The following is a 23,746-nucleotide window of genomic DNA, read 5'->3' on the forward strand; positions in this document are numbered from 1 at the left end:
AGACGTGTACACCAGCTCTGGTTTCCGCTGGTTCAGTCAGTTGACCAGTCACAGTGGACTGTGTTATAGATGGGGCCTTACAGAGTAGCTGCCAGCTCCACACACTCTGGGGTTGACAGAGGCTGAGTGGGGACAGAAATAGCCGGCAGGGCAGGCAGAGCAGTCCTCCAGCCTTCGACCTCCTTTCAGGCGGCGAAAAGTGGAGCTGGAAGACAGGTCAGAGTGAATATACTAACTCATACTTATCACATCAGCTTTATACTTCATTTCATTCTTTATGGCACATTCTTTCCATGCATCCTCCTCCATATCATCATCCTCACATCTTCTCTCTGACATTCAGCACACAATTACGGCTTACGGTGGGCAGGGTGACGGCTTGGAGGTTCCCTGTTGACAGAATGAGCCTTCAGGACAAATCAGACAGTCTTCTCTGTGTCTGTTCCCCATTTGGATGCTGTAGGTGCCTGCAGGGCAGGGATACTGGGTGCCATATGCAGTCCCTGGTGATGCAACATCGAAAAAGTTATATCCACATAAGTGACTCACGATATCAGCTCTAGGAGAGAGAGAAAAAATCTTATTTTATGAAATCGATTTTGCACGAAGAGCTGTGTTTAGGCCTTAACAGTTTCCAAAGAAAACATTCAAATTCTTTCAAGATACTTTTGTGTGTGAGACTTTTGACATCTTAAAGCAACATTATGTATCTTTTAAAGTAAATCTGGAGAAAGATGTTGAGTGTTTTCCCAGATTGTCAGTTAATGGTTTGGCCAAAGACCCAGTTTGGTATTTGACTCTGACTGGTATTTGATGGCCATGAAACTGCTGTGCCCTGCCACTCACCAAATGTTAGCTTGGGTTAACTTGAGCCACCTGCAACCGCGCTAAGGATAAGTTGGTTATAGATGGTGGATGGATGGACGGACGGAGACTCAATAATCATTCATCTTTTTACAAAAGGTCACGTAGTGACTAAAAATAATTTTGTTTGGATACTATCCACAGTATTTTAACATTTATGTCACACTCATGTACCTTCAGGACAGTAGTGTCCTGAGCTGCATCGACCTGACGGCACTCCAGAACCAGCCAAACAGTACCAGCCCTGTGGGCATGGACGACACTCTCTTTCAGCTTCCAGTCCACTTTGACCACTCCATGTCCCCACAGGACACTTGTACTGGGTGGGGAACATAGTTCCAGGTGGACAATAATGCCCTGCAAAGCAGGAGAGTGGCGGCCTCTGGATACCACCAGTTCCTAAAAAACATTTAAAAAATGCAGGCATGAAGTTCGGAAAACAAGCTGGAAGCAAATGATTATATCGGTGATGTTGACAAAATCAAATATCACTTTGACCGGAAACCTCATATTGATCATTTATTTTGGGAAAGTACAATTACCTTTAGAACAGGGGTCACCAACCTTTTTGAAACTGAGAGCTACTTCATGGGTACTGAGTCATACAAAGGACTACCAGTTTGACACACTCTTCTGAAATAACACATTTGCTCAGTTTGCCTTTAGTTATATATGATTATTAATGATTAATGATACTCATCTATGTGAAGACATTGATCACGTTAATGATTTCTCACAGTAATTATCAACAATGACTTAACAAGGTGGGAAACGGATAATATCAATATTCAATTTTCATTTTTAGAAAAGGCCTGAGGGCTACTCATGTGGTCCCCTGCTTTAGAACATGATTACACAAAAGAAAACAGATGACAAATGTGGATTAAATTGGTACATTTTATTTCTCTACAGCAGTCAAGTAAGTACAAAAATGTGTAAAATATACAATAATGCACCCTTTAAGTCTCGGAAAACACACAGTTAAATCAATGTGTTGACTCATATAAAAAATATTAATAAATCACCAGGCTCTACTTTGCATTAACAACCCAAAAATTCTGTTCTATACTCATAATATCAAACAGAGTCTTTTGAAGGTTGATTAAATGTGTGTGTGTTATGTGAGAAAGATAAATGTCACCTCGAAGACAGGCATATCGTGCGGGGCACTGCTGACACTGTGAGCGATCAGTGAGGTCAGTGCGATTGCTCAGTGTCCCCGGTGGGCAGGCATTGGTCGGTGCGTTGGGTTTGGAGGAACCGGGGGGACACACAAACCTGTTCAGATTCAGGCAGATTGGTCAAAATGAGAGGGACAGGGAAGGCAGGATTAAAACACAAGTTCACAGTATCAACAAAGCATGTGGCTGAGGAGAATTTGAAGCGGTCACTCACCCTTGCATGCAGTCCACATCGGGGGCTCTCAGAGCTACCTGTGTGCAGGCCTTCCCAGCATAGCACTCCCTGCAATCAGCCAACTCATCCTGACCCTCTAAGGGGTTAAAGGAGCCTGGTGGACAAGGGACAGGGTCGCTTGTCCCCTCAGGACAGTAAAAACCTGCTGGGCATTTGAGACAGTCCTTCACACCTGAAGGAATCAGTTACAAACAAATGTATGTTAGATTCTTTTTAACGCAATATGTTGGAGTTTTGTGATCCACCTGTGTTTTATAGTCCACACTCATGTAGCACAGATAGTCAGGTTTCCTTTGATAGACATTCTTTTTTTTTTCATACTGCACTGACAGCTCCAGCAAACCATCAACGGTTATTTTTTCTTACTAAAAATCTGTCCTTGCTCTCTTGGCATCCATCTGTTGCAATTTCTCATCCATATATTCCAGTTCTTCATGGGAACAACACTCATATCATTATATAACCATTGCATTTTGCCATGATAGACTGCTATAGCGCCATAATACATTAAGGTGAGCTGTGGGGCTGTTCCCAGATAACAGTTTCACTTAAAAAATAAATGGCAAGCCTGAGCTTTATACTCGGTAAACTGTGAAAAAAAATCAATGACTGTGAATATGAAATACGATTTAATAAAGGGGGAACATAAAACTGTAATAATACGGCATATAAGCTCACTTATTGCTCCTTGATGAGGGGTGAAGGTGCCTCTAGGACAGATCACCTCTTCCAAGCCAGCAGGACAGTATCTCCCCCGAGCACAGGGCAAGCCAGGCCCAGATGAGCCTGACACACACACACACACACACACACACACACATATGCATTACATAGAAAAATGAGAAAAGAGCTGGCCCGGTACAGTGACATTCCACCTTAAAATCTATCTTCTGCTGTGACACACAGTATTGAATTCGGCATATTAGTGCTAAGACTTACCTGCAGGACAGAAGCGTCCTTCTCTGCATCTCTTACATGCTGCCCTACTTGTCTGACCCAGTTGTTCCCCCGCTGTACCAGCAGGGCAAGGTGACCCATGAGGGGTGGCGGTGCCCTCCTCACAGTAATAGCCCTGTGGGCAAAGGAACTGGGAGGTGGGCCTCTGTGAGCTTCCTTCCAGACAGTAAAACCCTTGAGAGAAGTATTTATAGATAAGTTCAAAAATATGTTTTTATATCTGCAGGATAAAATATTCATAGCAAAGACATCAGTAACATTAGCCTGTAACCAAGGTAATGTAATGGGCATACATACTGATATGAATATAAATATTATAGTCTTTGGACGTGAAACTGAAAGAAGGTTTTATCAATACTCTACCAGCAGGACAGATTGTACAGTCTCTCAGCCTCTGCAGACCTTCCTTTGAGCCATAAGTCCCTGCAGGGCAGGGTACGGCTACACCTCCTACACAGTAATGACCTGAGGTGAACAGAAACATTCACAGGTAAACACTGGGCATCTTACAGAAGGAAAGGCAATATAAATGGCAGAATGCAGCGATAAATACGAACCTACTGGACAGACCACACATGCTAACTCCTCCCTCGAGTCTCTGTATGTTCCTGGTCGACAGGTGATCGTTTGACTGGACCTGTGGATGGGCTGGCTCCAGCGGGGGGCCACAGCTCCCTCACACAGCGATGTATCGTTACAACTAGGGCAGGAAGTCTGTCCCGGTGTGGAAGAGCGACCGGGAGGACAGGGGAGGGGCTGTGACATCCCACTGTCTGGACAGTAACTTCCTATGGTATGGAAAGGACACATTAACAGATTTACTTCAGGTCTTCTCACTTATCAAACATAATATTGAGAGCAGATTAGGTTAATGTTATGGTCATATTTTTTTTTTACTGAACTACCTGCTGGACACTGCAGACACCTGATAGTACACACAGTGGAGTAGAAGCCCGGGAGGCAGTCATTACACACAGTGTGGTCTATGTCGGGCTCCTTGCCAGGCCCACACTATTAGGCATTTATGAGAGATGAACAGAGGAGCAAGGAGAAAAAGCACATGATTTGTATCAATTCCAATGTTCCAAGACCCAACCAGCAATTCATAAAGACAAACTAGACAGAATAATTTCCCGGGTGTACACTGTGTTTTTATGCATACTGGATATATAATGTTTGTATCACATGAGTAAACTACAAACGTTCCTTTCCTTATGTAACCCTGTGATATATAATGAAAAAATAAATCACCTTGGCACAGTAATTACCTTGGCATTTCCCTCTCGGATACAATGCATTTTGGAGGAACAACACTGAAATAGTCTACTGTGACAGACCCTTTTCACGGCAGGAAAAAGGACTAGGAACATTAATTATGGCTGCATTCTGTTAGGGGGAGTTCGATCCAGGGCTCTGGTATCACTGACAGGGCTTACTGGGACACTTAATAGAACAGAGCCATTGTTTAAGTTATTGATCAAGAGTGTGCTTTTCCTGCTTTGACTATTTATAATATTTGTAGTAAAAAGGGTCCATAGTTACCCTAAAAGGAAATCCAGAGGTGCAGACAGAATCTGCAGGGCAGGTCAGACACTGTAGGACCCCCTCAGGAGAATGTTGTCCTGGAGGGCACAAAGAGAGGGTCCCATTGGCTGGATCACACGTGAGACCTGCAGGACACAGTCTGCAGTCCACTCTGTCCTCCGAACTGATCAGACCTGGAAAACAAGGCTGCAATGAACAGAAATTAGTTTTTATTTAAAAGACAGCACCTTGACAACAATATCTCCTGCCACACACCATCAAGCAGAGTTGAGTAAAGCTTTTGCACATTTTGACTTGTCGGAAACTAATCATTAAACGCTGCATTGTGATGCAGTAACAGCTGGAGCAGTGTGCTTTTTACTGTTATTAGTTCCACGTGTGTTTTTTCTACTAAGACAAGTCAAAATGTTTGTTGTGACAAAGTTCTTGATCCAGATTCATCGCTAAAAAAGACCATAAAGTCTTAAGTTTGGGAGCCACTGTGTTGTTTATAGATTGTTTGTTACACACAGCTGTCTCTTACCTTGCAGTCACTGCTACTGCTTCGCCCCGTGTAGAGGTTAAATGTTCCTGCCGGACATCTGTGAGGTGCAGAATCATTGCCAGGACAACTATATAAAAGAAATGCATCAGTTCAACATCTGTAACCGATTTCATGTTTTTAAGTGAATGTAAAATTCTTACATGCGATGTCTCAAAGAAAATATCTATGTATTTAGTTCATAGTAAAAGTTTACACATCAGTCATTTTAAAGATTGTTGATGACTTACAAATGACCGGACGGACACTCTAAACAAAGCTGGTGGGAGAAGTATTTTCCTCCTGGACACTGATCAATGCCCGTCTCTTCACTGCTGTCTGCACTCCCTTCAGGTGATTCTTAAATTCATAGATAAACAGCGGGTCAGCATTTGACTGTTTGTGTCTTAAATAAGCTTAGTTTGTTACATGTTCTGTAATAAACAATATGCCTCTTACCTGAGGCCAGTCCAGATTGTGTCAGCAGCAGAAATATCCAAGAAGCTGAATAACACAACAGACACATTCTTTTCCATGAGCACATTATCCCTGAATCTTTGATCAATTCTTCACTGCTCCTTTTTTTTCCTGTATTTTCATTCAAGACTGTTTGGTCAGAGCCTACATGACTAATAGTGTAAAGGCATGAAAGTGAGAGGCCCTCAGTCGCTGAAAGTGAAACATGAGCGCGAAATGTGATTCCCATGTGATTGCCCTCGCTGACAACGGGGAGCGATGATGTTCTGTAACTGTACCTTCCACTTTTATAATGCATGAGCATGTGCTGAAGCTAACCTAGATATTGTCTCTGTTAGTGGATTGCTTCAATTATTGATGCTACCTGTGTAATTCATTTAGAGGTTATCGAGAGTATAAAATATGGGGATGACATGAAGACTCAGACGGACTTTTGGAAACAATTAAATTAATCCAGTGCCAACGCTGAATGCTTTGTCAGAAAAAAAAATCTATTATGTCTTCAAAGGGCGAGCATTTAAAAATAAATTATTCAGTTTTAGTTCAAATGAATGTCAGACACATCCTCTGTGCGAGCTGAGAGGGAGCTGCAGCAATGCAGCTGCAGATATTTGTGTAAACCACATCATCGTGTACTGTATCTTTTTTTCCAAGATAGTTTTGCAATATTAATACAGTAAACTGTTCTTTATTGTATAATGTTCATGTATGATTTATGCATGTTTGAGGATATGTTTTTTTTCCTATTTTCAACTGAAATTCATTTTGCAGGAAGTCAGGTGCATTGAGTGGAAAGTTCTGAATTATTTTTACACGCGTACTCTGAAATCAGTCGCATACCACTTCCTGTGCCCTAACCCCAGGGTTTGAGTAGATGTGTGGGTATTTCAGCATTCTTCTGCAGATGCAAACATCACTAGAGTACAAGAGCACAAGACAACCAATTGCATGTTTCAAAGCAGCAGGAACCAGAAAACGGGACAACAATGATGATCTCAGTACGCTTCACATTGCTCTTTTTTTGGCTGACACAAGGTAGAGTAAATATACTCTTGGTTATAATGCACTCATCTATTAAAACTGATGTTATTTTTTCCATAAAGTAGATAATATTTTGTCTCTTTGCAGATTTTGCAAGCTGTGTTCATATCAAGGTGCCTGTTGATGTCTTGACCGTAGCATTAGGGGACTCTCTCACGTTAAACTGCACCTACAACTGCTCCAGTGGATTTGTCCGTGGATTTTGGAGCAAGGCATCGGAAAACTCTGGCTGTCGTGGGATAAAGGAAAAAAAATGCACCTTTTGCACAGCGTCTCTTCATCTTTCAAATGTGACCGCAGAAGATCTGAAGAACTACACCTGCTACACAGAAGCTACAGACGATGTTCAACTTCCAAAGAAAACCGAGCGTATTGTTCTCTTGCAACTTCAAGGTAGATAAATATCACAACATGAAAATAAATATAAGATTTATCTCGTTTGTGGCAAACTTTATGAAGGCACCAAGTGACCAAATGTTGTGTAGCCGGCCATAGATTTCATTTCGATGTTTGTTGTTTTCATTGTTTTCAGGTGAAACACATGCCCCAAACTGGACCCTTTCCCCAAAGACTGAAACTACAAATGGTGAGCACCATGTATGCTCAGAGGAAATAAAAAAATATACTCCACAATTGTGAATATACATTTTATTTCACACAGTGCTTTAACTTATGCGTACTATGTTCAACATTTCTCAGCATCTTTTCCTGCTAAGCCAAAATATTCAAATGGAGGTGAGACAGCTCTTGAATTTAAGCATAATATGTGAATATATTTCCAATGATTACCTAATTCTATGTCTGGAACTAAAATATCAAAGTTAGTCCATACAATCCAACTTCATACTGTCGTTTCTATGTTATCAGCAGAATTGACTGGAATTAAGGTTTTAGCAGCAGTCAGCGTTGCTGTGGCCACGGTGCTCACAGCATTGGCTGTTTTTCTGTGTCTGAACCGGAACAAACTGAGCTGGAATTGTAAAGGTGATATTTCAATATGAACATAGACTTGTTGTCTAGAAAATACACACTATCTCTGTATAATTGTATTAATTATGTCATACATTCCAGGGGAGCCAGTTGTGTCCAGGTCAGGGTGAGTACAATTTAATTTAAAAACAACTATTTGGCTAAATCTATGTTCAAACAGCTTTAAAAATATGACTATGTAATATGATAAGATTGTGCAGAAATTCTTTACAAGTTCATTTCTTTATCTATCCATGTTTCAGATCCCCAGTGCCTCCTCATTCTGTCCACTCACCAGTGAACGGTAAACGGTTTAAAATATACAGTGTAAGAAATTTTGCCTCTGAATTCAGCCCTGTCATTCACACCTGTCATCTTCCCCAGGACTACTGTCAACACAAAGTGATAGGGTGACTCTGAGGATTCCTACACCAGGTAAGAGGATCTTTGGATCAGCAGTCCCACCACTCTTGTTTCCAAAGTGACACAGCACTGCTGTCGACAATGCAAAGTCGGCCAATTTCTAAAGTATTGAATCATTTCTTTTGTTTAGATAACGAGAGCGACACTGAGGTTCCTTATGCTGACATAATGATCACCGTCCGCGGCGTCAGCACACCAGAGCTCAATCAGGTCGGCTACACTCCTGGGGATCAAAAAGAGGTGAGGGGCGCAGCTTGTGCGGTTTTATGCATTTCATAAGCATGTAATTGTATTTATAAACAGTCAGTTGCCAGATTATGAGGTATTAATGTCCTCTAGCACAGACTTAATAGTAGATCAGTATACACACTACAAATCAACAGCACCATCACATCATGCAAAATAACAATTTCTTAAATGAACACCTCTCTGAAACAGTTTCAAGCAACAGGCATATACTTTTGCAGCAGTGGAGAGAGCACTGGAAATCTGTACACAAGTACGAGTATAGCTACATTACTGAAATATTACTCAATTATTAAGTCAAACTAATGGTGTTAAAATAATACTTAAGGAGAAGTACAAAGTATTCTTCTCAGACAATACTCAGAGTATTTGTTCCTTTTTTACCATTGATTTTTTTAAGCATTATATATATATCAGGCATTCAGTCCACGGGGTGTCACGGTCACCCAGATCCACTGCACTGTTTTGTGTTTTTTGTCCATATGTCAGGGTTTCCACTGACCTGATTTTGATCAGATAGCTTCATTGGCTACAAAAATGCAGCAGAAAGATTTGGATATTCATTTAAGTTGTCCTCAGTACTCTAACTCGAATCGCTCTTCACTTATATCCTATATAATTCCCTGGTATCAGATGTTGTATTGCATCAATATCTATTGCATGTCAGTCCATCCGGGGAGGGGGGTGCCTCCTCTGAGGCTCTTACTGAGGTTTCTGTTAGTCTTTCACCGTTGAAAGGTTTTTTTTCTTTTCCACTATGGCAAGTTTTTCCTCACTCTAATTGAGGTTGTAATGACAAAGAATGCCGTTCACTGTACAGATTGTAAAGCCCACTGAGACAGTGTGATTGGAAATTGATTAGATCTGATTTGATCAATATTACTTTAAGAGTAACTGAGTAGCTGTGATTAGTTATTTCCACCCCAGAGCTGTTGGGTTAGTCTTATTTCTGCAACTAAATGTACACCATGTTTATATTTTTCCAAGTTAGTTTATTTTATTATTGGCTTTGACATAATTGCACACTTAAACACACTTGGGTGACACTTAAATGTGTTGCTGATGCTTTCAAACACACCACACGATGCAACCAGTTGTATGTATCTTGTATGTACACTGATTTATAGCACACTAGGGGAGAGCCAGGTTTGCTAGTTATTTTTCACAGCTAATAATTAGCTGTTGTTTTTTCCCCTCTGCTTCTCCTCCAGTGGTCTCACCTGCAGGCCTCACGATCAGCTGACAGGCTGCACGTCCCCCACCCCAGAGAGGTCAGTCGCAAGATGAGCACCAACTCTGAGTACGCAGTCATCACATATGCCTGATTGAGGACACTGCTGCTGCTGCTGCTGCTGGAGGAGGAGGAGGATAACACACGTCTGAATGTGTGTCATACATGCTAATGCACGTTAAGTGTATATAAATGTAACGATTTTTACACTTAAGCTACTTATTAATGTTCTTTGTTTTGTGTCCTTGTTTATAACGAACCCGCATTAATTTCAAATAAAGCCATTCTGTCTTGTGAGTTTTATGATGTTTGAGCCTTGTCAGTGTCCGTAGTTAGAACCGTTGCCTAGGAACGGCTATCAACAAGTGGTTAGCCGGCGAGCTGTAGCGTTCAAAAACTAAAGGTGGATACGAACTGCAGTTAATGCAGGTAACAGGTGTGACTACTAACTTGTGTTTTGACATTTTCTTAATCTTTGTGAATATATCTATCAAGCACTTTGACTGTTTTGAGACGACAACCTCGCCGCTTAACTACAAATGTAAAGTTAAAGTCAGCTTGTCTGTATAAAGTGCCCAGTGTTAGCTAACGTTAGCGTCCCTGCACTTCTACGCAACACACCGAGAAGAAAGTTAAAGAGAAAGCAAAAACGTCGACTTCTGCTGGTCAGATATCCCACGCTGTCACTGTAGATATTTTTTTTAAAAAATGTCAGTGCCTTTCTCCAACACTCACCTGCGGGTCCCGAGAGGTTTTGGTACCATCCTGGAGGGACTGGCCCGAGAAGTCCTGCGAGACCAGCCTGAAGACATCCCTCAATATGCTGCACTGTACTTTGATGCTCTTCTCAAACAAAGAGAAGGTAACTGCAACTTTGTATGTTGTAAAATGAGACCAACGCCATTAAACGCTGTCAAGTTATTATAATGATTTTTTATTTTTTTTTCATTCTAATTTTGCTTGAAGATAGTGGCATGGACCCTGCTGATTGGGCTGCTAAACTGGAAGATAGATTCTACAACAACCACGCATTCAAGGCTACTGGGGTACTGGGTCAACCTTACTGTAGAGACCACTTCTTACCATAACTATAAATATTCTCTGTTGTTTTAGTGTGTCTCTATTTATTTGTTATGAAACCCTTTCTTGTTGTTTTTCCCCCCCAACAGGCTAGTCCTGAAAAAGAGCCTGCAGCAGAGGTGACCATTACCAAGTGAGTCCCAATGTATGAACTATTAACAGCCAGGAGGATCAACAGGAGAGGGCGAGGATGGACAGGAGAGAGAGAAAAGTTCAGGGACAAGTGAGGAAGAAATTAGAACAATAAATAATTTGTTTTATATTACTAAAAGTTTTCAATATAGAGTCGTTGTGTGAGGTTTTCTGTAGACGCCGTTGTTGTTTTTTTGCCTTGATTAGGAATATTAGGTACAGGTTTGAGCGCATTGCTGCAATATATCATACAGCACAATCACTCAGCAACTACGCTTGCAATAAGGCTTGGACTGACGGTACATGCATTGTCCTAACCTCATTTAAAGTGTCATTTTAAAAAAGATGTTTAAGAGTTACAGGGACATTGCACATTAAGGACATTTCTGTAAATATGCCAGTTTAGTCGCTCATTTTCCGATTCAGTCCTTGGCCAATTGTAATGGGAGCTACAATAGACACATTAAAATGAATTAAAATTGAATACTGTACATTGAGCAAAGCACATACAAAACACTTAAAATCAAGGACAATTATACATAAATCAAAATGTAACTTATTCACAGTAGCTTATAAAAATCACTTATAAGAATTAGTTGAATATGAATAGAATCATCCTATGTCATGCTTCAGCTTTTCAGACAGGTCAGTAAAGACCCTTTATAGCAAAAATACACTGTGGAATAGAATAGCTTAGTGATGAAAGCGCTTTCAAGTTTGCAGTGTCAAGGGTGAGCGGAAAAGGAAAGACTGAAGAGCTGCAGGAAGACAGTCACAGGTTCCAGATGAGTGTCATAAAGGCGTTATGACACTGTTCTGTTTGGCATCACTCAAGTCACAGTAATCCCCTCAATGTTTCATTTTGATGTTCTGTTTAGAGAAAAATCAGATGAGTCCCAAACTGAAGATGAATCCAGTCATTCAGCAGAGGCCTCAAATCTTACCGCCACACAACCTCATGTCTCTGAAGAGATTGAGTTGACTGAAAGCACAGGAGAAGAAGACGAAAAACATGATATTACAGAGGAACATGTTATTTCAGCGGAAAAGGAACTTTCGGATGAGGAATCAGTCATAAGGCTCCGAGCTGCACATGCACAGTCAGATGAACTGAGTGGGACAGAAGAAGAGGACGACCCAACCACATTTGGCGGGACAGCTGGTGAACAATATAGCAGCCCCACTGACTTGTCTTCATTCAGAAGGATTTCAAAAGTAGATGTGTGTGCACAGGAGTTGGGAACAGTGGAAGATGAGGGAGGTGAGGTTTTAGAGACTGCGGCTGAGGATAAAGACATTGTAGACTCGAAAGAAGAGGAAAAAACGGAAGTTGAAGAACCGGTGGAGGTCTATCCGTATTCTGGGCTAGCTGATGTAGATGTGTGTGCTACAGAGCTTGTAGGAGCAGAGAGGACAGTGGAAGGGAGCAGAGCTGAAGATAATACACTTATCATTGAAGAGGAAAGCTCAAAGCCCCAGCCTGAAGAAACTGTTGTGCAAGACAATCAACAAGTAGCAGAAGATCAGGCAGAAAAAGCAAAGGAAGAGGAAGGAAGAGAGACTGAGACTCCTTATGGGGGAACACATGAAAGTTTAACTCATATAGAGGGTGATTTAGACAGTAATGTTATACCAAAGGAGGATTCATTTGTTGAGATAAGCTTTGAAGATGTTCCAGAGGCTCAGCAGAATACAGAAGTTGGGGAGAAACAGCCAGAGGTCTTAAACACTAATATATTGGAAATGCAACAGGAGGAAGAGTCTGAGGAAGTGAGCGCATCAGCAACAGACCAAAATATATCAGGTACACAAGACCATGATGAACCTGAAACGGTGGGAGCTGAAAAGGAACTTAACCCTGAAGGAGAGGAAATGGAAAGGCAACACGAGGCATCTGATGTAACGAAGGAGAAGGTGGAAACCGCTGACTCTAATTCAAATGATAGTGAGGATGATGAGAACGGAGAAGGTGTTAAAACCATCAGCTCGTCACATCAGCCCACCAGCGAAGCAGAAGCAGAGAGCCCGGAGCATGAAACCGATCTTAAAAATGAAGAAACCGAGGAGATAAGTGAACGCGAATTTCACCAGAATGAGTGGAACAACCCTGACGTTAAAGAAGAAGACAAAACAGACACAATGGAAGGAAAAGAAGAGGAGGACATGCAAACAGAAGGCCACGGTGAGGTTGAGGACAGAGAGACAAATGATGGCGCTGCGGGAAATCACACGTCAGAAGAAACCGAGACAAATATATCAACTGCTGCAATGGAGGCAGAGAGTGAAACTTTAGAGCAACTACCAGAGGAGAACGAGGAGAGTCAGAGAACACTTGTGGAGTCACAGCCAGAGGATGAAGAGGGAGAAAAACAGGTCACTTCAAAGGAGAGAATATCAGAAGCAGAGCGACTTGTGGAAGAGGGAAAGATTGATTCTGCAATACAAGGGAAGAGTGATGCAATGTGTGAAGAGAGCAGCATCAGCCACACACAGAGTGCAGATCGGCTGGCTGATGAGCACCAAGGAGAGAAAAGTGAGCTTGGGTCTGAACAGGACACCACTGAGCCTGAAGGCCACAGTGGTGACAAGGTAATTTTTTCTGCTTCCTCTCAAAACAGTATACACCGTATTTCACACATTTGTGTACGCTTTAACATAATAAATGAACATTTTTTAAGTACCCATAACTCATACCTGAGTTAAACGAAATATAATAGTGCTTGAGTAAAAGTCTTAAAGCATTGGATATTAAATATTTTATGTATCAAAAGTAATCTTATGACAATCAGTGCACTTAAAGGGGCACTATGTAGTTTTGGAGAAGAACTTCAAACTCAGAAATTAAAATCTGCTTGATCTTGATTTTTACTTGAACCTGCATCAAATTACACTCAATCACAGATACCAGCCTCCTAAATGCACACACCTATTTTATATCAAGATCCACACATTATCCCCTGATAATGGAGAAGGCTGGTGAAATTGTAGAAATAAATTGCAATGTAAGAGAAAGTGAAGAAAAAACTAAATAATGCATCCGTTCCTTAATTGGATCCAAACCAAAAGTTAATGAGGTCTGTTCTGGGCCGAGAACCAATCCTCTATCCAAGTTTTGTGGAAATCTGTTGAGTAGGTTTTGTGTGAGCCTGCTGACCAACCAACCATCAAACGGACGTGTTTGAAAACATGACCTCCTTGGCAGAGCTCACGGAGTAAAAGTATATTTCCTCCAAAATGTAGTGAAGTGGAAGTATAAAGAAGCAGATAATGTAAATACTGAATTATAGTAGAAGTACCTCAAAACTGTACAGCACTTGAGTAAATGTACTCAGATACATTCCATCACTGCATCTAGTCCACTTTTATCAGCAGGCTGAGGGTAAATGTTCCCTTTCAGACAGATGTGTCTTTAGCTTGGCTACAGTCTGCTGCTCTGCTCCCTTTCCTGTCTCAGGTAGCCTATATAAATAAACCCTTCAAGGACGAGTCTGATCAACAGTGGCCCTCACTTTTTTTCGCCTCCTGGACTCTCTAGGGATAGGTGATTGAAAATATCTCCAAAATAGTTCATTTCCTGGATGATGTATGGATGCGCGTTTGCTCTGACAAACTTTGAATGTCACCTAGAGGGTCACAGTCCAAATCTTCCCATCTCAAATGTGCAGAAGGTTTCCGTTTGAGCGTTCGCCCTAATAATCTGTGTCTTTGTTCATCCGCGGGCATGTTCAAGATGCTGTTTGAGGACCTCTCTCTGCCGCCCTGCTCATGAAACTGTAATACCGTGGCTTTGTTAGTGCCGGATCAACTCTCCTCGTGGGAGCCACCACAGCCTCCACAGATTGAAGTCTGATTCTGCCATCTATCATCATAAAAGACAGACTGAACAATTCGTCTTGTGAATTAGGCTTTTAACATTTTTACTGCTGTCACAGTTAGCTCCGTCTGATTTGTCTGGACCGACAGGGCTCCCAAACACACGGGGAGGGAGTGTAGGAAGGGGTACTAAGAATGTTACCATGGTAACCCCTCACCATCCTGCTCTCTCTTAGTGTCGTCATGGAATTAATAGGAGATGGTGATGCTGATAGTTGCTATGCACCATCTGTATTAGTAATCTACATTTAATAGCAGCCCCTGACTGACTGATTGAACAGTAAAAAAGCACTTTCTGTTTTTTCACTTGCGGAGTGATTTTGCCTGCTTAGAGGCAGAATTTTGTTTCAGCTGGAGTGAATCTACCACAACTGCACTATACAGTATATAGGCCATCTTTTTGACAGTGACCTAGCTGTGGAAGCTCAGCAGATGTCTAGTTTTTTTTTTATTAATGTTCCTGCCTTCAGCTCTCTCTTTTTTCAAGTGCCCACAACAATATTCCTACGCTCTAATCATCTTAGGAAAGTAAACAATGTGTTAGACTAATGATCGGGCTAATATAAGCAGGCTTTCTATATCATGATCGATTGCTGTAAATGTAATCACAGTGGCTATCGTTCAGGGAATTCATTGATGAAGCAGGGGAAACCAGGCGCAAGGCTAATTGAAGGTGCGGTTCGAATAGGTGGCGAGCAAACCAGCAGGAAGAGTGTTAATGTCAGAGATATAACTCAGATAAATGGACGCTTTCTGTTTCTCTCCCTCTCCGTCTTGTCTCTGAGGCTGGCAGAGGAGTGTGGGCGGCTGTACCAGCTGGGATCAGAGGGATGGAGAGGGCTGTTAGCTCACTCTGCCTCTAATAAATTTATAACACCTCCTAGTGTAAAACAGCCCAAGATGCTTACACAGTTTTATTTTCACGCAATTAGTGGAATTTGAAAGTCAGCAGTTTTTTATTGTTCTGCGGCCATATGCCGTCACATAGTATTTTCTATGTTGGTCATCTGTTATTTGTGTGAGTCTTGTTGATTCTTTTTTGTTAATAACACTGCAACTTGTGGATTTTTTATGATGCTTGGCACTGTGGCAGTTACTTTAATTTACACCCAGACTGTGTAGCTCATCATTTTTCACTTTTTTCAAACTTTAACCGGCACTATATACTCTCTGCTCAGCCCCTATATAAGTTACTACCCAAGCGTTTAGGCTTCAATCTGTGTCTGTCTGTTAAAGGTCCGCAGCAGTAATGTGAACACAGTAGGTCAGCAGCCCCTAATGAGAGTGAAAAGATGGAACACATGCTGTCATGTTTGTAGGAGGTCTCTATTCCCCTCCCTCCCTCCCTCTTTCTCTCTTCCCCCCTCTCCGACTGTATGTCTCTCTCTCTCCCTCTCTCTTTCTCTCTCCCTCTCTCTCACTCTGTGCGTGAGCGGGTGTTACTGAACATACAGTGATTGTTAGTAAGAGCCAGTGAGGCATCTGTATTATACCGGAGACTCATTTAAAGAGAGCTTTTGCTTGGGTCCACGTAGAAAAACCAAGGCGCACAAGTCATACTAGGTCAGCCCACCTGAAGACTGAAGTAACCTCTGAGTGAGACATGGAGTGTCACAATGTGAGTAGAAGCTTCAGATGAACTTTTTTGAATAGATTTGTTTTTTGTTTTTTTTTTGTCACTTGATCAGTGTAGCAGGTAAATGCAAATACCATTTATTGAGTGAGACAGTTCTACTACTACTATTGGTATTTACTAGTGTTTGGTTGTTGTCAAATTGCTTACTGGCAAGTGTGTGTTATTGTTTTTGTTATTTTGCAAAGTGTGCAATATGTTCTGTTAATCATTAAGACTCACAATTGATAGATTCTTTAGCCCCAAGGGTAACTAATTTAACACAACTCTCAAGCTTTTTTTCATCATAAATGGATAACATAACTTGACATTTGCGTCAGATTATTTAAAAAAGGATTTATGTCAGATTAAGTCTAAGGACCCCGAGCCAATAAAAAACAATGAGACCCCTGAGGAGGTGTGTAGCCAGCAAAATTTAGTGCATCAGTCAATCATCTCTGCTGCAAGAGAGAGAGAGAGAGCTGGATTTTTGGCTGCTCAGTGAGCAGTCAGACAGGGAGGCTAATGAATGCTGGCTGAACAGGTGGGTGGTCACACTCCTACACTGGAGGGGTTTCACTGGAGACATGATGCACTGTTTCTCACCAAGGTAGTGGGATGACAGTGGGCTCATTCTGTGGGCTGCCTTTGTATGAAATGTCAATCTGTTATCCATAAGCAAAGCACGGGGTGTAGCCGATATGTGTTTCGCCACAGCATCTGAATTGTGTTTACATAACTCGTCGACAGCCTTGGCGCTTTTCCACTGACACTTTATGACAAGCCAGAATTTCTCTTCCGCCCACCCCCAGTTTCCTTTGGGACAGTGGATGCTGTACTTTCAGGCACTGACTGAGCTGCTGGTGTTGACGACGGCAGCTTTTTTCTTTATTTCGCTGGGTCATCCATTTTCAGCCCAGGGTGCAGCGCAAGAAGTTTTTTTTCCCCCAAACCTAACACTTTTTTACCCATACTGTCATAGATCAGTCATCAAACCTGTTTCTTACCGAGTTTACTCTGTCTAATGAACAATGATCTGAGTATCATCGACCATTGTTCAGTTTGTCTGCTAAATATGCAGTTGCATCCATGGTAGCAAGAGCAGACGGTGATAATTCATTAGAAACTAGGCTGACTCAGACATGTTTTTGCCAGCAGTGTATTATTCAGTAAGTGACAAGAGGAGACGGGGAGAGAAAAAGGGAGGCAATGTGGGTTATTGACCTCCTGAGAGCCCTATTGAAGTCATGTAACAAGGGGAGCCACTCAGCAATAAGCACGCATCCTTTACTGTTTAAAAGCTGGTGTTGTAGCTCATAAAAATGCGCTGTAGCAGCTTATTGATGGTTAGATTCTCCCACCGGTGTCGTCCAGATGTGATCACGTAACATGCCAGCCATCTGTGATAAACTACGACTTTTTGGTCCCTCTCAGCAGGAGGACTGCAGCCGGCCCCAGGAGGAGGAGGACATCATGGACATCCCCCTGGATGACCCAGAGGCCAACAGGGCTGCTGCCAAGATCCAGGCTGGCTTCCGTGGCCACATGACCCGTAAGAAGATGAAGCCGGAGGACAAAGCAGAAGGGGAGGAGGTGAGCAGCACTGGGGATGTGCTCAACGGCAGCCAGGGGGACACAGGTCAGTGGTGTAGAACCATGAGGGTAAGAGTAGGTCACATAATGCCGTTAAAGAGGGCATTATGGAACAGACGCTCCCATCAGAAGGTAACAAAAAGGTAAGTGATGGAGAGCATTTACTTATGAGAAAGAACATTTTAGGCATAAGGTAGTAGAATAAGTTATCATAGTTGGACGTTTTAAGGATGTCCTGCATGTTATTGGTTGACCATTAGTCTTTGGTTTCCATCTTAAGATGTTAGAGGGGAACGTTGTGTGACTGTAACCTTTTTTCTCAGACTCAAACACTTGAGCGTTACAGTGAACACAAGCCAATTAACCATTTCACACAGAAAAGAAACCATTTAAAAAGCTATACATAATTGAATACACCTATTAGAGCCCCTTATGGGTTCTCCCAAGTGTGATTAATGCAACACATAACTGAGTGACTCATTTAATTACACCATAGGGTCTCCTGCAACAGATGATTGAATCTTTCAATTATTTTTTTTTTTTCCTGTTAAAGGAATTATAATCTGCCTGTAGATGTGCAGTTAAGTCGCTCCAAAAGAAGTTAGTTTACCTTTTTTTGGGGGGGGGGTTCCACTGTTCCAACACGAGCAAAGGTTGCATTTAGGTTCGATTTTACGCTCTTACAAACCAAACTTAAACATATCTGAAAAAGACGACGCATAAAGTAAACAAGTATGAAATCATTGTACTTTGATCACCACATATTCACACCAGATATCCACACAGGTAAAAATGTTATCCCTGCTCCTGTTAGACCAGGCAGCATTTTTTTCTGGGATGAGGCTGACACAAGGGATGGTCGTCTATGATTCTCCCTAACCCAGTTGCTGGCTGCCTTGCATCCTTATGTAGGAGATGTATTTATAGCTCCAGGTGCATTAGGTACAATGTGCTTCAGAGGGCCAAGCAGAATTAATGGGCCTGTCGGGCTGGAACAGAGCATTACAAGCACCTTCCGTTGGGGGGGACCCCCTTTTCACAGTAGAATTGGGTTTTTCGAACTCATCTGCCAACTTCTCAGCAGCGCGAAGTGCTTGAAAACTGCGAAATGAAATTTAAGAGACAGTTCATATTTACATGACAGCACGTTTCAACTCTTTTTAAAATGAATTCACCATCTCAAGTTTTCTTCAAATGTGTGTTTTTAAAATAGGTCCGCCCACATGTAACCTTGCAGTTTGTGACTATTCATTGGAGTCGGTTCACCTTGGCGACAGGAGAGTACACAGAAACTGTTCTTTCCAGGCTCCGCAGTGCTTAACTACGCCTTTGCCTATTTCTGTTTTTAGAGACAGGAGGATCGGGGGCAGTAGAGAGAGACGACACATCTGTGCCAGAGCAGTGACGCCCCCCTGTCCTGACCTGGATGAAGAGAAAGAGGGGAAGAAGCAAGGTAGCGAGAGATGGCTGGCATAAGCCGGCTTGGGCTGGCTTTCAGGCACACCTTTTTACCCCGGGAGTCATTTTCTGTTTTTTTCTCAACACAAATTAGCAGTAGAAAATGAACCGACAGTTTTGAGGGTGTGTTTTGTGAATTTTGTGAACTTTAACACTCCTTCTCTGCTCCTCCAGCAGTACGGATGTCTTTGACCCAGAATTTGCAACTCACTGCATGTACTTGTGAAACTTCTGGTAGTGTGCTAGTTTTTAGATGATGATCTGTGAATGTGAAAATGAATGTCCTCTAAATGCTAAACAGGGCTTATTTTGGATGGATCCGTTCATACCATCTGTGTATAAACCTTGTATGCATCAGCGTTAGACTTTGCGTGATTAGTGGCTTTGATTATGTGTCATTTTTCTTGCATTGTTTTCTGGTGTGCTTGTATCTTGACTATTATTTACCTATTTGACTTGCTTACGAAACGGATTAAAACATCGAAAACAAGAGAAGTAGCTATGTATGTTCTATTTATTCTAAGTTACATCACTCAGATTGCAATTGCCTTGATTGTCTTTTCTGATCACATGATACGTAAGTTTCCACATTTTCAAGCATTTTCTATAAATCTGATCTTCCAGAACAGTAAGCATGCAGTAACTACACTTCTTTCTTTTTTTCCAGATGCATTTGGTACAGCTTTACCTAAACAGACACTGGGTCAATATGTTCTGTTGTTGTGTTGGTGGGTTTGACTTGTTAAATCAGAGTGTGTGAAAATTCCATTGTCAGAGCCTTCATGCTTTCAATTTAAACTGAATAGTACATTGCTGAACTTTTGCTGTAGAGTCATGGCATTACACTAATAAATCCACCTTAAATATACGGTGAAATGTCTGTATCACACTTCATTAATTCAAGATCAAGTTTCAAACAGGACCTCTTATGTCGTCTATCACCTCCATCTTTATTCCGAGTGGTAAAGTCGAGATTTCTGTACGGCACCACAGCAGCCAAAGCTGCTCATTTTTTTCCTTTTGTCACTGCCACATAAGCAGGGCTGCTAATTGGAGGGAGCCGTTTCCATGAAGCTGCAACAGTGTTTTGTCTCCCGTGTGGCGCTCTTGCACAAGGAATCACATGCATAATTCATCACATGAAGCCGCACTACTCATATTGACAACTACCAGTTACACTAGACAAATAAATTGGGTTTTTTACTAATAATAGCTATTAGAGAGGGCAATTTAAATGATCACATACGCATGGAGAATTGAATTATCAAGTGTTTTCATCCTGTCAACAGTTGCATTGTCATAAACCCCTCCAACACTGAGTGATGCGTGTACCAGCCGGATATTTTGGGCCACCTTTATTGCATCAAGGCTGTTTTAAGTCACAAGACAACAACGCAATTTTTGCTTCATTTGCCCGGGCAGTCTTGGTCGCTTTATGAGAAACAGGCTCGAGCATCTTCAGTCTCCCAGTGCTCCCACTCAGCCCACCTACACACATCTGAGCCATACAGCACTCTGCACAAACTCAGACTGCACATACATCACACACAGGAAAAACACAGCCCGTACTTCAGCATGCAGATCCCACTCAAGTCACTCACTGTCACATGCACACACACATTATGCACACACACACTCACACACGCGCGGTTTGCTGGCGGTGTCACCAGCTGTAGAGATAGGACAACCAACACCAGCCTTAGTCTCTGTGGTTTTGCAGAGCCAGAGTGCACTGCACTTCCTTCTCAGGCTGACGTTCCTCCTCCGCCACGCTCTCATAAATATCCTCCATGGGTTTTATATGGACCTATTCTCTTTTCTCCTACTCAGTCCCAGAGGTGCCATGGCCACGTTCTCCTGTCTCTTTAATGACTGTGGGTGAACAATCAATAATCTGCACACCTCCAAACATAGCACAACACCCACTCGGTGCTGTAGATTGAATTCTCAGAGTGAGGGAAAAGACATGTTTTCAAAAAAAAACACACACAAAAAAAACATGAAACTCGAGCTGGATGGGGGTCTTGAAAAATCTTCGAGAGTGTCCTTTGCATCCTTGAACTTACCACGGCGAAGCGGAGAATACTCACTCGGTCCCTTTTACAAGTTGTTAAGGTGGACGTGGATTATTTTAGGAGTAGATCATGTGAAAGATCTGCTTGGCTGGTTTGTTCTCTGCCTCAGACAGCTTGTCAGTGAGAGAGAGAAAAAAAGACCTCTGTGGTCTCCTGGGTGATAATTAGAAATGAAAAAGCTGGGATGAACAGCAGGGGGCGCAATTATCTGCTTTCCAGTGGTTATGCCACTGGCCTGGCCATCTTAAGAGATGCAGTGCCATTAATACTAAGTAGGTTACACAACTTAGCAGCAATGAGAGAGTATAAATGAGAGGCACGGCTGCATAAATAAAACCTGGTGGATTGTTATACATTTTGTCACATCTGTATGTCTGAGTCACACCGGATGACATCAGTCTTGCTGTGGGCTACAACGTGACAACGCTCTCTGTCACCCAAACTGACTGAGACACACAGGCACCGTCTGTGCTCCGTCTCTCTTCCTCTGTCGACTGCAAAGAAACCCCCTTGATTTAGAGTGTGTTAGAAGATGAGAGGAAGAGGGAGGTGCTGCCTTTACCGAGGGCAGAGGTGGAGGGGAGAGGTTCGGCTTTGATGGGCCACTACACAGGCGTCTGAGGCCTGGGAGAGCGGCGGTGGACAGCAGCTGTGTTCCCACATTCCTGCAGCTCTTTCCATCAACCGTGCTTCCTCCTCTGCATCGAGACCCTCCCTTTGTTGTCAAACAAAAAAAAACGCAGTCAAAAACAAACTCAAACAAGAAAAGACGGCTCTCTCGAAGTGGGAGAGATGACTTGTGATGCGACTGACTCATCAGCGCGAACAAGCTAATGCCTTAATCCCCCAAAAGGCAGTGAAAAAGTGACTGATGTAACACGTGGCGTCACGTCTGATATAATGAGAAATGACAGTACGGCTTGCGAGAAACATCTAAGGATGCTTTAGATCTTAAAATGCTTAAAGGTGCATTACGTCGTTTTTGGAAAGTAATTCTAATCAGAAGAGAAAGTACTTCACTGGCTGATTTTTGTGTGTGTGTGTGTGTGTCTAAACAAACCAAATTAACAAACTCTTTGTTTTAATGAGTGAATACTGAATAAAGGACAACACAGTTGCATACTGTTTTACTTTGTTTATATGTGGTGGACCCTGCCACCTTTCTAGCTTCAAACAGTGTTCTGGGGACCTTATTTTCCTCTGAGAACAGCTTCCGCATTCAGTGATGTAAAAGAGAGTTTGTATCATTTCCTCATTAATACTGTAAATATTAAAACTCTGTCTTTGTGTTTCTTCTCTAAAACCCTAGAGAGAACTCTAGTGCCCCTCAAATGATTCAAACATGTGTTTTATATTTTGACTTTTCAAAGTCAGACATGTTCTCTTTTAATGTCAGACTTCCTGCAAGTGTTTTCCTCTTGTTTTGATCATATGTTGCACTCCTTTTCTTTCCCACTCACATTAGATATTTCAATTACAAAGTAACAGTGAAAAATCCACAACTTGACAGTTTCACCTCCTGACATCTCCATCAGTTCTGTTCTGTACCTTAATGTAGCTTCTACACCACCTGGAGGACAAATAAGGTACAAACACTCTTTTTTTCCATTTCTTCCCCTTTATGTGTTGCTCATATTCGTACGACGCTCTCAGGCAGGTAGGCTACCATGAAATGAATCACGCACCTGACAGCTCCTGCAGCAACTTGCAGCAAATGTGTGTGTTTGCGTCAACAGCAGGTCAGTCGGTTGGTTGGTTGGTTGGTTGCCTGGTGACAAATACTGAGTTTATTGTGAGGCTCCGGTCCAGAGAGGAGTTTACACAATGTGACAAAAGTGGGCCAAAGAGGGGGGAAGTGAGTTGTTTTTCAAACTCAGACATTTCAGAGACTTTAAGTGGGCTCCTCTCGGAAGCCACTGTTTGGGCTGAAGTACAGTGCATCTTCCCAGCGCGAATTCTCGCAAAGAAGCTCAACTCCATATTGAATTCAACTCTGTAACAATGTAACAACGGCAGCACTTTAATTAATTACTTAATTTGTTTTTTTTACAAGGAGACACTTTAAGACAAAAAAAAAAGGCAAACACTATTTCCTTTGAGCTCCTCTCTGAAAGGGCAATGTGGAGTGGAAGAGAGGAGCTCATCTACACTATGTCTCTGTCTCGCACAAATACACACACACACACTGTACACATACACACACACACACACACACTCACACACACACAGTTGGC

General features: G+C 42.1%; 3 protein-coding genes across 15 annotated transcripts in view; 2 read left to right on the forward strand and 1 right to left on the reverse strand.

Moving 5' to 3' along the window:
- Window positions 1–9,794, reverse strand: part of LOC115572556 (zonadhesin) — a 60,174-nt gene extending 50,380 nt beyond the window's left edge. For 8 of the 11 annotated variants that reach the window (XR_003982105.1, XR_003982106.1, XM_030402783.1 and 5 more), the window contains exons 1-15: window positions 9,679–9,794; window positions 5,762–5,806; window positions 5,554–5,662; window positions 5,306–5,393; window positions 4,780–4,968; window positions 4,143–4,248; window positions 3,795–4,025; window positions 3,601–3,702; window positions 3,220–3,411; window positions 2,959–3,066; window positions 2,260–2,452; window positions 2,006–2,142; window positions 1,039–1,263; window positions 362–503; window positions 82–205 (exon numbers count right to left, since the gene is read on the reverse strand). Coding sequence is in view for 9 of the 11 variants with exons in the window: in XM_030402783.1 (XP_030258643.1) it covers window positions 82–205; window positions 362–503; window positions 1,039–1,263; window positions 2,006–2,142; window positions 2,260–2,452; window positions 2,959–3,066; window positions 3,220–3,411; window positions 3,601–3,702; window positions 3,795–4,002 (1,431 nt within the window). In the remaining 2 variants the exon portion in view is untranslated. Of the gene's footprint in view, window positions 1–81; window positions 206–361; window positions 504–1,038; window positions 1,264–2,005; window positions 2,143–2,259; window positions 2,453–2,958; window positions 3,067–3,219; window positions 3,412–3,600; window positions 3,703–3,794; window positions 4,026–4,142; window positions 4,249–4,779; window positions 4,969–5,305; window positions 5,394–5,553; window positions 5,663–5,761; window positions 5,807–9,678 lie in introns of those variants that run through there. The other 3 variants (XM_030402756.1, XM_030402765.1, XM_030402792.1) reach the window with 3 other exon arrangements.
- LOC115572613 (uncharacterized) lies at window positions 6,667–9,987 on the forward strand. Of its 2 annotated transcripts, none has more exons than XM_030402910.1 (10): window positions 6,667–6,814; window positions 6,908–7,213; window positions 7,353–7,406; window positions 7,520–7,555; window positions 7,688–7,804; window positions 7,892–7,916; window positions 8,053–8,093; window positions 8,174–8,224; window positions 8,343–8,452; window positions 9,670–9,987. In XM_030402910.1, the coding sequence occupies exons 1-10, from the start codon at window positions 6,766–6,768 to the stop codon at window positions 9,781–9,783; spliced, it is 903 nt and encodes a 300-aa protein (XP_030258770.1). In that variant the 5' UTR covers window positions 6,667–6,765; the 3' UTR covers window positions 9,784–9,987. The 2 variants fall into 2 exon arrangements, with proteins under 2 accessions (XP_030258770.1, XP_030258780.1); XM_030402920.1 differs by having other exon boundaries at window positions 7,691–7,804.
- Window positions 9,988–10,053: 66 nt separating this feature from the next.
- Window positions 10,054–20,313, forward strand: nrgnb (neurogranin (protein kinase C substrate, RC3) b). Of its 2 annotated transcripts, none has more exons than XM_030402866.1 (6): window positions 10,054–10,551; window positions 10,656–10,735; window positions 10,859–10,992; window positions 11,780–13,490; window positions 17,821–18,025; window positions 19,329–20,313. In XM_030402866.1, the coding sequence occupies exons 3-6, from the start codon at window positions 10,913–10,915 to the stop codon at window positions 19,382–19,384; spliced, it is 2,052 nt and encodes a 683-aa protein (XP_030258726.1). In that variant the 5' UTR covers window positions 10,054–10,551; window positions 10,656–10,735; window positions 10,859–10,912; the 3' UTR covers window positions 19,385–20,313. The 2 variants fall into 2 exon arrangements, with proteins under 2 accessions (XP_030258726.1, XP_030258732.1); XM_030402872.1 differs by having other exon boundaries at window positions 10,068–10,551; window positions 17,821–17,979.
- The last annotated feature ends 3,433 nt before the right edge of the window (window positions 20,314–23,746 follow it).

The sequence above is a fragment of the Sparus aurata genome, chromosome 2 (genome assembly GCF_900880675.1).
Source record: "Sparus aurata chromosome 2, fSpaAur1.1, whole genome shotgun sequence".
Taxonomy (NCBI): domain Eukaryota; kingdom Metazoa; phylum Chordata; class Actinopteri; order Spariformes; family Sparidae; genus Sparus; species Sparus aurata.